The following is a 13867-nucleotide window of genomic DNA, read 5'->3' as shown; positions in this document are numbered from 1 at the left end:
TTGATTGCAGTCAGGTGCTTCTTGTTTCTGCTGAAACCTCATTGGATAAACTGCCTGGTCTGGATCGGTTTTAACAAAGACCAGGACCCACTGCGGCCCTCGAGGACCGGTTTGCCCACCCCTGGCCTTGGCTAACGTCGCTAGCTTATACCAGGGGTCCCCATCTGCCGGGCCGCAAAAAAAAAATAAATTTAATAACGACCGCATTCTGGCCGAATTAACCCTGTGCCCCTGCTTAACACACCAATATCTGTCTACTCTAGATATGATACTACGGGATAGATTACAATGTTGTCATAGAAGTCCATTGATTGGACTGCTAGCAGTACATCTTGTTTGTGTATATAATATATCTATGTGCGCTTGTCCTATGTGCGCTTGTATTACTAGGCTGCGGCGCAGCACATTTGTTCCCGGAAATAATTAGCCCCCACACGAGCGAAGATAACAGGAAAACAGACGTCTTTGGAAATATTTTTACGGCGAAAAGGATATTTTTATGGCGAAAAGGGTATGGAGGTAGATTTGTGTCTTTATTATTCAATCCAAAAAAAAGTTGCTTCAATCAAATAAAAAGTTGCTTCAATCAAAATATATATTTTCAATCGAAGAAAACGTCACTTCAATCAAAAAAATGTGTTTGAATGCAAAAATAAAATTGAAACTCCCAAAAATATATTTGAAAACTATTTTTCTTTGATTGAAAAATTTTTTTTTTGATTTAAGTCAAGTTTTTTTTGATTGAAACACCATTTTTGATTGAAGTCATGTAATTTTGCGTTGGAACCACATTTTGGCTTTCTTTATTATTCAATCAAAAATTAAGTTGCTTCAAACAAAAAATATATATTTTCAAAAGAAAAATCACTTCAATCAAAAATTTTTAAAATATTCAATCGTAGAAAAAAAGGTTTGAATGTGAAAAAATATTTGAGACTCAGAAATTCGCATTTGAACACTTTATTCTTCATTCAAACTGTTTTCTTTTATTGAAGCAATCCTTTTTGTGTTTGAACCATATAAGGGGTAGGACATTTGTGTCAAAATCATTCAATCGCAATAAAAGTTGCTTTAGTCAAAAAAAAAATATTTTAATCAAAGAAAAAAATCATTTGCAAAAATATATATTTTTTGAAAATATTTTTTTTAATTTGAAATGTATATATATATTTTTTATTGAAGTGTCACTTTTTTTGAAAAGCAAAAAATATATTTCAAATTGTGGAGTGGATTCGTGACCCGTTTGTGAATAAACACAGAGAGATCGCAAATGACGGCGACCTTATTAAACGTACATTTGAGACAACAACTCTACCGAGGTTCTGGATTAAAGTCATCCTGGAATATCCTGACATCGCGACAAGAGCGTTGAAAACCTTGCTACAATTTCCAACATCGTATCTTTGTGAAGTGGGTTTCTTAATTAATGTTTAACGACAAGGCGAATTCGCTAATGGTGAGCGCGGTGTGCAGCTGTTGTGTGAAGCTTACATGGCAGGATGAATCTGAGGAGAACTTTTCCACAAGTCCTTCCATGGTCAAACGTAAGTTAATATTTCTTTCTTTCAAGAAAGTTTGTAGTGTTTACTTTGGAATCGCTGCATTTGCGCATTTTGCAGCTATGTTTAACGTTACGCGCATCCGCAGAACCGCATCGTTGCAATTTTTGATGGGTTGCAAAATTTGTCAGAACACTGGTCCGTGAAAAAAAAGACCCAAATAACACCGGTTCGTGGTGCAAAAAAGGTTGGGGACCCCTGGCTTATACTGTTCATTCCACAACAGTTGGCAGCTCGGCTTTGACAAAGTCATCAGTCATCTATCCAAAAATCACACTTACTTTTTGGCAAATCCTTGATCATAAGCAGACCGGTTAAGGAAGCAGGCATCTTCAAAGAGTTTGCAGCAGAGAACACAACTCGATGATGGCGTGAAATTCATTCGCTTCGTGCGAACAAAAGATGTCCATTTACGTGCCCTGCTATCCTTTGGCCACTCATACAACTTTTCGTTTGAGTGAGAACAAAACATCGCCACACACCGCTGTGGCATCTTACCGAGAAGCAATGCAACAAACAATACTGTTCTATGGCGGACTTCCCTCGCACTTCCCGGTGCGACGTAATTTCCGAAGATTTCCGAAGAAAAGCATTTTCGTTGTCAAGGGCGTTGCTATGGGTTAAACAAAGAATCTAGAAGGGTTGCGTTAAAAAAAAAAAATGAAAATATGCTTATAATTGTTTAGCCATTGATATTATTCAAAAACATGGTTGGCCAACCTTAGTTCACATTTCCCCTTTAAGTCTCCTTAGGCAGAGGGTTCACGGACTTATTCACTGACCGCCAGGCTTCAACTGGGACCGTGTGCTTTGGTCAGATGAGACCAAGATTGAGCTTTTTGGAACCAAACACTCTAAGTGGGTCTGGCGTGCCACGAAAGATGCGCATACTGAAAAGCACCTCATACCCACTGTGAAGTATGGGGGTGGGTCAGTGATGCTGTGGGGCTGTTTCACTTCCAAAGGCACTGGGAACCTTGTTAGGGTGCATGCAATCATGAATTCTTTGAAATACCGGGACATTTTAAATCAAAGTCTTTTGCCCTCTGCCCGAAAGCTGAAGATAGGTCGTCACTGGGTCTTTCACACAAGACAATGACCCTAAACATTTGGCCAAATCTACACAGAAATGGTTCACCAGACACAAAATCAAGCTCCTCCCATGGCCATTTCAGTCCCCAGACCTTGTTTTATTGGCAAAAAGGGGTTGTACAAAGTATGAACACCAGGGGTGCTAATAATTGTGACACACATTATTTGATGTCAAATATTTTTTTTCTTTATGTGGGATTTTCCCCCCACTGAATAAATGCACTTGTATTGAAGGTTGGATTTTTCTCTTTCTTTCCATTAAGGTCTTATATTATTTGAATAAAAACATATTAGAAGCTAAAAAACACATCTTTTTCAGGGGTGCTAATAATTATGGAGGGCACTGTAAAAATATTGTTACTTTGGAAAAATTGACAACACACCAGAACATAAACACAAAATATTCCCTTTATTTTTTTCTTGTTCTACCTTCATAAGACTACACAAGATGTAGCTCTAAGCAGTATCTACAGTTTGCATGTTTTTCATTTACAGCTCGCTGCTTGAGTTGTTTTGTTATTTACACGGTCTGAGAAAAAAGACAAAAGAAAAACACAGTGTTGGAAACTCAAACAAGTCTGCGCCTTTAGTGGGCAGGATTAAAAAAAAAAAAGTCAGTGCAGCAGACATTGAATATACAAACCAAAATGACACTACAAAATAAATCGCACACAAATATGACTCACATGACTGTATTGATGGACATATTAAGAGTCACATGATCACATTTTTTCAACATCATCGACGCTCAGTTGCGTGTAAACAGAACCAGGAACACCTGCCGGTCCCTTGCATTGCGTTCCGTTAAGGCAAAGCGCACTGCGTGGACAAAAATGGACGCCTCTGCTCGAGGTCGCGCTCGGTTACTTTTGCCCACGTAGCATCTCGTTCATAAGCACAAATCAGAATACTGTCGTCGGGTCAAAACACACTTATTCCACGTTTCGGTTTATTTGGTGAAGTACAACAATGGACGGTAAAAGGGACACCAATTCACATTTGTCAAGTTCACATCTGTTGTTGCTTTATTCATCATCACGATTCATCAACAGAAAAACCAGGAAGCCATCCTGCGTGTTGTTTGTAACCAGTGAAATGAAAGAGGCGCACTTTGCATTTTTTAAACACACAAGAAAAAGAAAAGTGCCATCAAATTCCTTAAATTAGCTTTTTTTTTTTTTTTTTTTTTTAATTAGCACTTTTGATCATTCACACGGAAAACACTGACTGGCCTCCTCGCCCTGTAACAGGACGTCTCTCTTTATCGACGCCGCGGCAAGTTTCAAGTTATAAAAATAAAAGAGGTGATTAAAAGAGAGGGAATCTCCTTGGCTGAGGAAAAAGGCAGAATGGAGCGAGCTGGGGCTGAACAATCTGAGCCGAAGAACGACTCCCGGTGGCCCGCGGGGACAAGGAGGCAAAGTCAGAAAAATGTCGTTTTGATCCTCTACCAGCCGCACTTGGAGGGCAAAGACTGTTCAAGAATCTGAGAAAAGGGCACTGTTCTAAATCTGCAATGCAATCTGGGCATCATTTTGTCTTTCCATTTTTAAGTGGGAAACAAACAACTGTCTCAAATTTTGACGGTACACAAGAAAGCCCGCCCGTCTCATCACACCAGTGTTTTTCAACCTTTTCTGAGTCACGGCACGGTTTTGCATAGGAAAAAATGTCGCGGTACACCACAAACCAAAAATGTTCCAAAATTACTTCCTGTAAAATATATTCAATTATCCAATAATTTCTCATTATTTATTCTAACTCAGTGTGACTTGAGCCTGTTTAGATGAACACAAAGCCGATATCCTGGCTGGAATTGAAGAAAGACGCACACGAAGGTCTTTGTCTCTCCCGAATTTCCCGAATATAACGCGCTGTTTTTCCCCCCAAAATCAACTTGTAAAATCATGGTGCGCATTATAAACGGGTACAGGGATGGAGACAAAAAAAATAATTATATACTGTAGATAAAGACCGATTTTTTTTTTTTTATTGACACGTCCATGTTGTGTTGAAGAAACGTATGCGGCGATCTGCTGACGACCATTACGGTACGTGACGTCCAAGGGTGAAAGTGGCTAGAATTTCTTGCCGGTGTTCGGCCATTCCTTACTCCGCGGCGAAATGTCCTACACAATGCTCAGGGCGCTTGCGCATGCATTCACACGCATGCGCACATCGGTTAGAGGCGGCGATTACTCACTATTTTTGTTTTTATTTAGTTATTTAGAACCTTTTCACAGCCTCAAAGATACTTTTTGCATGTATTACCCTCTCATACTTATAACCATTGTGTTTTTTTGTGTTAGCTTTGAAGCAGTTGACCACATTAGTTACGTAGCGTGTTTAAACCGTCCTTATTTGATATAACTACATTTAAGTATTTTCTGCAGGTATTTTTTAGTACCTTATTCCTGTATGCATCTAAACAAAACAAGTTTAGAGCGCACGGTAGTACTTTAGGTGTCAAATTCGACTAATGTAGACGTTAGGCCGATGTAGCATATTTTGGCAGAACACCGGAACTCCCCGACGTGAATGTCGCCACGGAGCCAGAAATTTTTTATTTTTCTCTTTCATTTTGGGGGGGGGGGGGGGGGGGGGGCAAACCTCTTACACTACTGAAATACAAAGAAAACTGTTTAAGCACATTTGTTTCTATAACACATACAAAAACTGATTTTCATTCAAAATTGTATTTTTTCAATGATTTGCAAAAATAAAAGTTAACAAAAACAGCAATAACCCCAACCAGCATATCCTAATTTTTTATTTTCCCTCATTTCCTCACATACTAAATGCCAAATCTCAATTTTATCTACTTAAGAACATAGGATGTATATTAAAATTGAATTTAATGTAAACATTGACTTTTTTTTCTTATTTTTAATAATAAGGATATAAGTAACATACATTCAGAAAAATAAGTAAAAATGACTTTTATTATGCAGAGTGAAATGGAATATATTTAAGATTGCGCAAACATTGACTTTTTTAAATCATAAGGAAATGAATAAGTAGCCTAATATAAATGAACAAATATAAGTCCAAAGTGCACATTGACAGCTAAGAAGTTCTGAACCTACCCATCAGAGCAAATAAAACTAAATATGATAAATAAGCCTCAACTCTTTCGTTGCTCTTTGATTTGATCCATTATATGTTGCATTGCCCTTTTTGTCACATCAAATCAACAACTTTTTTTTTTTTTTTTTTTTTTGCTGTTCCAGAAAACATGCACATTTGAACCAATCAGAGCTAACTATCTCTGCTGATCACATGTCAGTATGTCAGCCAATTGAACGGATAATTGAGTCCAGGTGTTTTGCTTTGCTGCGTGCATTCGCACATTGATGTCACTCATCATCATCAGACTCAGATAACTGCAGCAGCTGGGGAAACCTCCATGCCGTCCGCGGAATAAAATATATAATAAATATTGGTGGAAACGGATTACCCTACACAAGCAATTTTTATGCTTGTTGTTAACACTTGTGTGTGTAAATCTGTTGTTGGTAGGTTGTTTTCTTCTTGGAGATAAAATGCATGTGTGGCAGCTTAGCATTTTTATTTTTTTTTCCACATAGCGTTTTGACAGTTGCCGTCATATTTTCGGAATCAAAGCACCGTGTACCAGAACAGCATTCCGGCCCTGAATCTTATACCGGAACTGCGTTCCTGACCGTTCTGGCCCACTTTCACCCCCGGTGACGTCACCATTTTGTTTTGGTCGTGGCGAGCTAGGGAAGGAGTCGGAGGCGGAGTATCAAACAACGGAGCTAATCCGCGTTGCTTTATTGACATTTAGGCTGCAACAAAATACAGTAGCAATGTCTGTCTCACATGCAACCCGCGGAATATAACTATCTTTCCGGCTGTTCCCTCAACAAAATACCTCCCCCCTGGAACTATACAACGTACCAACATAAGTTCCACTGGTGAATTCTGTTATAACTCGCTACACGGTAATACTTCACTCTGATTGGTCGAATGATTTCGTCTGTGTTAAATTCTGCTTTTTTCACTCTTCATAAAGCAGAGTTTAGTTTCTTGAACTCATTTGAGTCAACGTTTATTGCAGCTCCGCAACTCGGACTGTAACAAACATAACACAAATTTTCTGTGTCCGTCAACTATATCTGTCCTTCGGGAAACTCAAATCCAAATAACAATAGTTCCTATTGTTACATTCGAGTCAACAGCGATGCGCTCGCCTGATTTCTGACCTAAATCACCACTTTTATTGTACCGTATCAATCCATGGAAGAAACATTTATTCATCATGATGAAACGTGCAAGTTATACAGCAGCCTTTAAAAAAAAAAAGTCACATCTGTTTTGTTTTCTCCTGGATTCTGGTAAGCTGAAGAAGTTGTCAGATCATATTATTACTGTACATATTGTCAGTTTACGGTATTGTTTTAAACTACCAATGTGCTATGCTTGTGCTGTGTTTCACCAGTCAGTAAAATGACATTTCTGTATCTGTACATGAGCTCTGTTTTCTTGTATTCTTCTATTTATTGGTGCTAAAATTAGGGTGCGCGTTATAAACAGGTACAATAATTTCCCCCAATTTTTTTTTTCAAGTAAATTTGGGGTGCGCGTAATACATGGGTGCGCCTTAAATTACGGTATTTTAAAAAAAATCAAAGTTAGGCTTCAAAAGCTCAGACTTACCAGAGAGGGGGACTTTAGCAATGTCTTTAACCCTTTAACACCAAACGTGTCGGCAGAGACGTGTTTAGCATATCGTCTTTGAAGCTTCGTCACGCTGTAATTACGTCACCCACATGCCGCTGGTTGGTCTCATTTGAAGGTGCGGAAGTTGATGTCCACACCACTTTTTATTTGATGTTAATCGACCAAGAAAAATGGGAGATAATGTCATTTGAGTTTTATAGTTTTATTGCACTCATAAACATGCATTCAAATGCTGCATGGACCATGTATCTATCTCCATATTTCCATCATTTCTTGTCCTTTTTCAAAACCGAAAGCAGCACAAAAGACTACATATCCCAAGAGCTGTTGTGATGTCAAGAAGGACGAACCAAATGTGATCATTTTTAATAAATTTCCGAGCGAGGCGCCAACTAATGAAAGGGAGGCATGCGAAGCAAGCAACGGCCGGTTGGTTTGAGCGAGCGACTTTGAAACGTGCAGAATGCATCTCAAACTACATTTAGCGCAAGCTAATGCATTATTTCATTAACTCAAGGAAGAAGATGAAGCGTATTTGTCGTTGTTTTCTTTGGATGAGTCAGCGTCTCGGCGAGTAGAAGTGACAGCAGCGCGCAAACGGCGAAAGAGTAGGCTGTGTGACGTTATGTGTGACGCAGCTCCGTGAGCTGTTCAAGAAGCAGCTTTATTGAGTGCGCAAAAAAAAAAAAAAATTATTGGGTCGCATGCCTGAAAAATTTGAATTGAACTAAACTATAATCTTTTCAATTTTTATGTAGATGTGTGTTCGAGATGCTTGATTGCATGTATGTATTTACTTTTGATAAGGTGATGGGTACAACACTTACATTCACAGATATCCTCCAAACCCTTTTTGTGTTATATGATGTATATAATTTTTTTCCTCACTATTTTGCACTGTATATAACCTGTTTTGACCATAGTATGTGTAAAGGCCAAAAACGCCTATGACCATACCTGCTGTTTGTGTTAAATTGTCAGGCATAAAACTATTCAATCTTATTTTTTTCTATTGAATGTTTATCCTAACAAGTTGAATAAATATTATCAAGCTTCAAAACGGTTGGTCGAGCATGTTTGGTTGTCAATGGGACATCAACATTACAAATTTTGAAAAAAGGTTTTGGGATTTTTTTTGTCTTTTTGGGTCCAAAATGTGGATTATAATGGGTCAGTGAAGAAAACAACAGTTTGGAAATGAAGTTCAAGGTGTCCTGAAAAAAGGGACCCGACTTGGCCATTGCGAACAATTTTTTCTTTGAAATATAAAGGCAACATAAAATGCATGCAAATTCGGCCAAAATAGGCTTAGGTGTTAAAGGGTTAACCTCATCAGGGCCAAGCCTCTCGCTGACAATGACTTTGCAGGCAGATAGTATGAATTTCTCTGCCACGGTGTGGGACTTTTTGAATTTAGCAACAAGTTCAGCAACAAGGCAACTGGCTTTGAGGGCTTTCTCATTTGCAGTTGTTCCTCCAAAAAGTTGCCTGTTTCTCTGTGTTTACACAAAAGCGAACAAAATAGTCAAATCGACTTGTTTTGAAGTGACGGGTGTTTCATTCTTGCTGTCCTCGACAATGTGTTGGAATAAAACACAGGGGAAGGATTGACGGTCGTCACATATGGATAAAATGGAAAGGACACTTTTCCGTATATCGACACTTGATTAGCCTAATCCAATTATGTACAGTAGATGTGCTGAGGTCCACATTGTTGTGGACAGCAAGGTGGCTGATGGATAGAAATCACAGCAGTTCTTTAACGTGACACGAGCAATACCTCGCTCATCTGCAAACAACCTTAACTTTCTACCTAGTCTTTCCTTGCAATAAATGCAATATTGGATAATTTCTCGCAGCACACCTGACAATCTCTCACGGCACACTAGTGTGCCGCGGCACACCGGTTGAAAAACACTGCATCAGACCATAGGACATGGTTTCAGTGATCCATGTGCTCTGTTGACATGTCTTCGCAAACTGTTTGCGGGCTTTCATGTGTACAGTTTTCAGAAGAGGCTTCCTCGTGGGGTGACAGTCATGCACACCAATTTGATGTAGAGTGCGGCGTATGGTCAGAGCACTAACAGGCTGACCCCCCCACCTCTTCAATCTCTGCAGCAATGCTGACAGCACTCCTGTAACGAGTCACGGGACATTTTGAAGGGAAAATGACAAATATTAATGGCTAAATTTTGAGGGGAAAATAAATGAACTCTATTACATAAGCTGCACACAGACTACTTTTTATTCTGTCAAAGTTTCATTTTGTCAGTCCCATGAAAAGATATACCGTATTGGTCCGAATATAAGACGGCCCTGATTATAAGAAGACCCCCTCTTTTTCAAGACTTGTTTGAAAAAAGACTTTTTGAACACCCAATTAATTTTTATACAGAAAATAATTACAGTACATCCGAAACAAATGATTCTAACAATATATGTGAGAGAAAAAGCATGTTATTTTGCCTCATTCAAATCTTAATATCTGAACATTTAAATATGTAAACTAAAGGGCAATCACATTCATAAATGAATGGTTTCTGGTTTTTAAATGTAAATAAACCAATGTATTGTGATAAAAAAAAATAAAAAATTGCAATATCTGCATTAACCATCAAAGTGAAGTCTAACTGTAACTGTAGTCTTGAAAAAAATCTGAATAAAGAAAAACATTGCAATAAAATGATGCAATACCTGAGAGTAGCTGAGATCTGTCATCACTAGGGCTGTCAAAATTATCGCGTTAACCGGCGGTAATTAATTTTTTTCATTAATCACGTTAAAATATTTGACGCAATTAACACACATGCCGCGCTCATACAGATTAAAATGACAGCAGAGTGTCATGTCCACTTGTTACTTGTGTTTTTGTCTCCCTCTGCTGGCGCTTGGGTGCGACTGATTTTATGCACCAATCGCATAAAGTGGAAAAACTGTGAAATAGGGTCACGCCCCCCCACCTATTTTTAACATACATTTTTTGGGTATATATTAGGCCTGTCAAAATTATCGCGATAACGGGCGGTAATTAATTTTTTTCAATTAATCACGTTAAAATATTTGACGCATTTAACGCACATGCCCCGTTTGAACCGATTAAAATGACAGCACAGTCATGTCCACTTGTTACTTGTGTTTTTTGGTGTTTTATCGCCCTCTGCTGGCGCTTGGGTGCGGCTGATTTTATGGGTTTCAGCACCATGAGCACTGTGTAATTATTGACATCAACAATGGCGAGCTACTAGTTTATTTTTTGACTGAAAATTTTACAAATTTTATTAAAACAAAAACATGAAGAGGGGTTTTAATATAAAATTTTTATAACTTGAACTAAAATTTATCTTAAGAACTACAAGTCTTTCTATCCATGGATCGCTTTAAACAAATACAGTACTTATGTACAGTATGTTGAATGTATATATCCATCTTGTGTCGTATCTTTGCATTCCAACAATGATTTACAGAAAAATAAGGCATATTTTATAGATGGTTTGAATTGCGATTAATTACGATTAATTAATTTTTAAGCTGTGATTACCTCGATTAAAAATATTAATCATTTGACAGCCCTAGTCATGACAGAACAAGGCTTCAATGATATCTGGCGCAATCTAGCGTCGTGAATGGGTATAACGTCTAGACCGCGAATTTAAGATAACACCCTATTTTTCAGTCTTATTTCAATGCAAAAAACACCGTCTTGTATTCGGGCCAATACAGTATTTGTGGTTTTGTGTCGCTTTAAAAGGCCCAAATGATCTGCCACAAATTAACCTCAGTGCACCGTATTTTCTGGACTATAAGTCGCAATTTCCTCACAGTTTGACACTTTGACTTATACTCAGTCATTATGTTCTTTTCACTCTGACAGTGGCAAGATTGTTATGTTTTTATGTTACAGATGCCTATTTAGCCTGTTTATCTCCATTTTACCAATAATACTTCAATGGACAATGTTTATACTTGGTTTCTGATAAATAAAAATGTGACGGTTTTTTCCCCCCTCTTCTTTGTGCATACTTTGGCTTGTGCGAGCTATACTAAGGTGCGACTTGTAGTCCAAAAAAATACTAAAATTCAATTACACACCGAAAATGTTTTTGCATTATATTTTGGGATTTTCATTTCTATATGAAAAAAATGGAAAGAACAAATGACAACCCGGATAGACTGCAAGTCCATGTTTTTTTTTTTTTTTTGTGATCTTTTCTATTCCAAATCAAGTTGCACACACAAATAACCAATACGGCGGCGTACCGAAGCGTCTTTGGCAAGAGGTCCGCTGTGGTCCACGCGAGTCCGTCGCGCCGCGTAGCGCGTTCATGTCACCTGCGGCCCATTTCGCTCTGTCTCATGAAGTGGACGTTGTTGACGCTGTCGGCCAGCTCGGGGTACTGCTCGGCCGACACCACGTAGAAGCCGTCGTAGCCCTGCACTTTCCCCGAGCCCAGCAGCTGCTGCTTCTCGCCCTCGGTCCAGGTGCGCGAGCCCTCTTCGCCGTCGCGTAGTCTCTGGCGTTCTCGGGCCCACGCCTGCGCCACGGCCCGCTGACGCGCCGCCTCCAGCAGCCGTGCCTTCTCTTCGTCCACGCTGCTGCCGTATCGCGTGTTGAGGCTAAGCGCGCCGTACTGCAGCTGGATGTCGGTGATACGGCGAGTGCGGCCGTTGAGCACGGCATTGACCTGCGACACCGTCACGTTGACGCCGTTCTCCAGCGTGCGGCGGCCCACCGCCATGCCGATGAGGCCCAGGTCGCCCTCCACCGAGCCCAGCTTGACGAAGTGGTGCGTGTCCACGCCGGCGATCGTGTAGCGAAGCGCTTCCAGGTAGAAGGCGTCGTTCAGCACGGCGGCCATGCGACGCCCGTCCTCGTTAGCCAGGCTGATGATGTCCGTGCTGATGCGGCCGTCGCGGATGGAGAACTTGACGCCCTTGCCAAAGATGGAGCCCGCCGAGGCAAATGCCGTTTTGGGCTCAGTCTGGGGGCAGCCGGCGCTTTTGGCATCGTAGATCTGGCCGAAGCGCTCCAACTTCACGAAGGCTTTCAACTGACGCTGAACTTCACACTGAACACCCAGCAGCGACTGAAAAGCAAAGACACGAATACATTAATCCACGTGTCCACTTTCAAACATTGCCTGCCCCTGACGGCGATAAACGCCCAATCCTTCCGAACTGGGAGGATTAGCAGTGAATGAACATTCAATGTTTACATCCATCTACTGCAGGGAAAACAAATTGGACTGTCTGGAACGCATTATACAGTGGGGCAAATAAGTATTTAGTCAACCACCAATTGTGCAAGTTCTCCTACTTGAAAAGCATAGAGAGGCCTGTAATTGTCAACATGGGTAAACCTCAAACATGAGAGACAGAATGTGGGGAAAAAAAACAGAAAATCACATTGTTTGATTTTAAAAATTTATTTCCAAATTAGAGTGGAAAATAAGTATTTCGTTACCTACACAAACAAGCAAGATTTCTGGCTGTCAAAGTGGTCTAACTTCTTTTAACGAGGTCTAACGAGGTTCCACTCGTTACCTGTATTAATGGCACCTGTTTTAACTCATTATCGGTATAAAAGACACCTGTCCACAATCTCAGTCAGTCACACTCCAAACTCCACTATGGCCAAGACCAAAGAGCTGTCGAAGGACAGCAGAGACAAAATTGTAGACCTGCACCAGGCTGGGAAGAATGAATCAGCAACAGGTAAAACGCTTGGTGTAAAGAAATCAACTGTGGGAGCAATTATTGGAAAATGGAAGACATACAAGACCAATGATAATCTCCTTTGATCTGGGGCTCCATGCAAGATCTCACCCTGTGGCGTCAAAATGATAACAAGAACGGTGAGCAAAAATCCCAGAACCACACGGGGGGGACCTAGTGAATGAACTACAGAGAGCTGGGACCACAGTAACAAAGGCTACTATCAGTAACACAATGCGCCGCCAGGGACGCAAATCCTGAACTGCCAGACGTGTCCCCTTGCTGAAGAAAGTACACGTCCAGACCTGTCTGCGGTTCGCTAGAGAGCATTTTGATGATCCAGAAGAGGACTGGGAGAATGTGTTATGGTCAGATGAAACCAAAATAGAACTTTTTGGTAGAAACACAGGTTTTCGTGTTTGGAGGAGAAAGAATACTGAATTGCATCCGAAGAACACCATACCCACTGGGAAGCATGGGGGTGGAAACATCATGCTTTGGGGCTGTTATTCTGCAAAGGGACCAGGACGACTGATCTGTGTAAAGGAAAGAATGAATGGGGCCATGTATCGAGAGATTTTGAGTGAAAATCTCCTTCCATCAGCAAGGGCATTGAAGATGAGACGTCGCTGGGTCTTTCAGAATGACAATGATCCCAGACCAGCCAGGACAACAAAGGAGTGGCTTCGTAAGAAGCATTTCAAGGTCCTGGCGTGGCCTAGCCAGTCTCCAGATCTCAACCCGTAGAAAATCTGTGGAGGGAGTTGAAAGTCCGTGTTGCCCAACGACAGCCCCAA

General features: G+C 40.4%; 1 protein-coding gene across 7 annotated transcripts in view; it reads right to left on the bottom strand.

Moving 5' to 3' along the window:
- Positions 1 to 5266: 5266 nt before the first annotated feature.
- The window catches only part of LOC130911193 (teneurin-4-like), a 599534-nt gene continuing 590933 nt past the window's right edge, over positions 5267 to 13867 (bottom strand). For all 7 annotated transcript variants that reach the window (XM_057828990.1, XM_057828991.1, XM_057828993.1 and 4 more), the window contains one exon: positions 5267 to 12442. In XM_057828990.1, coding sequence (XP_057684973.1) covers positions 11684 to 12442 — 759 coding nt within the window. In that variant the 3' untranslated portion in view covers positions 5267 to 11683. The remainder of the gene's footprint in view (positions 12443 to 13867) is intronic.

This window comes from Corythoichthys intestinalis, unplaced genomic scaffold, assembly GCF_030265065.1.
Source record: "Corythoichthys intestinalis isolate RoL2023-P3 unplaced genomic scaffold, ASM3026506v1 HiC_scaffold_23, whole genome shotgun sequence".
Taxonomy (NCBI): domain Eukaryota; kingdom Metazoa; phylum Chordata; class Actinopteri; order Syngnathiformes; family Syngnathidae; genus Corythoichthys; species Corythoichthys intestinalis.
The sequence above is the reverse complement of the archived record's forward strand: the minus strand, read 5'-3'. Positions and strand labels throughout refer to the sequence as shown.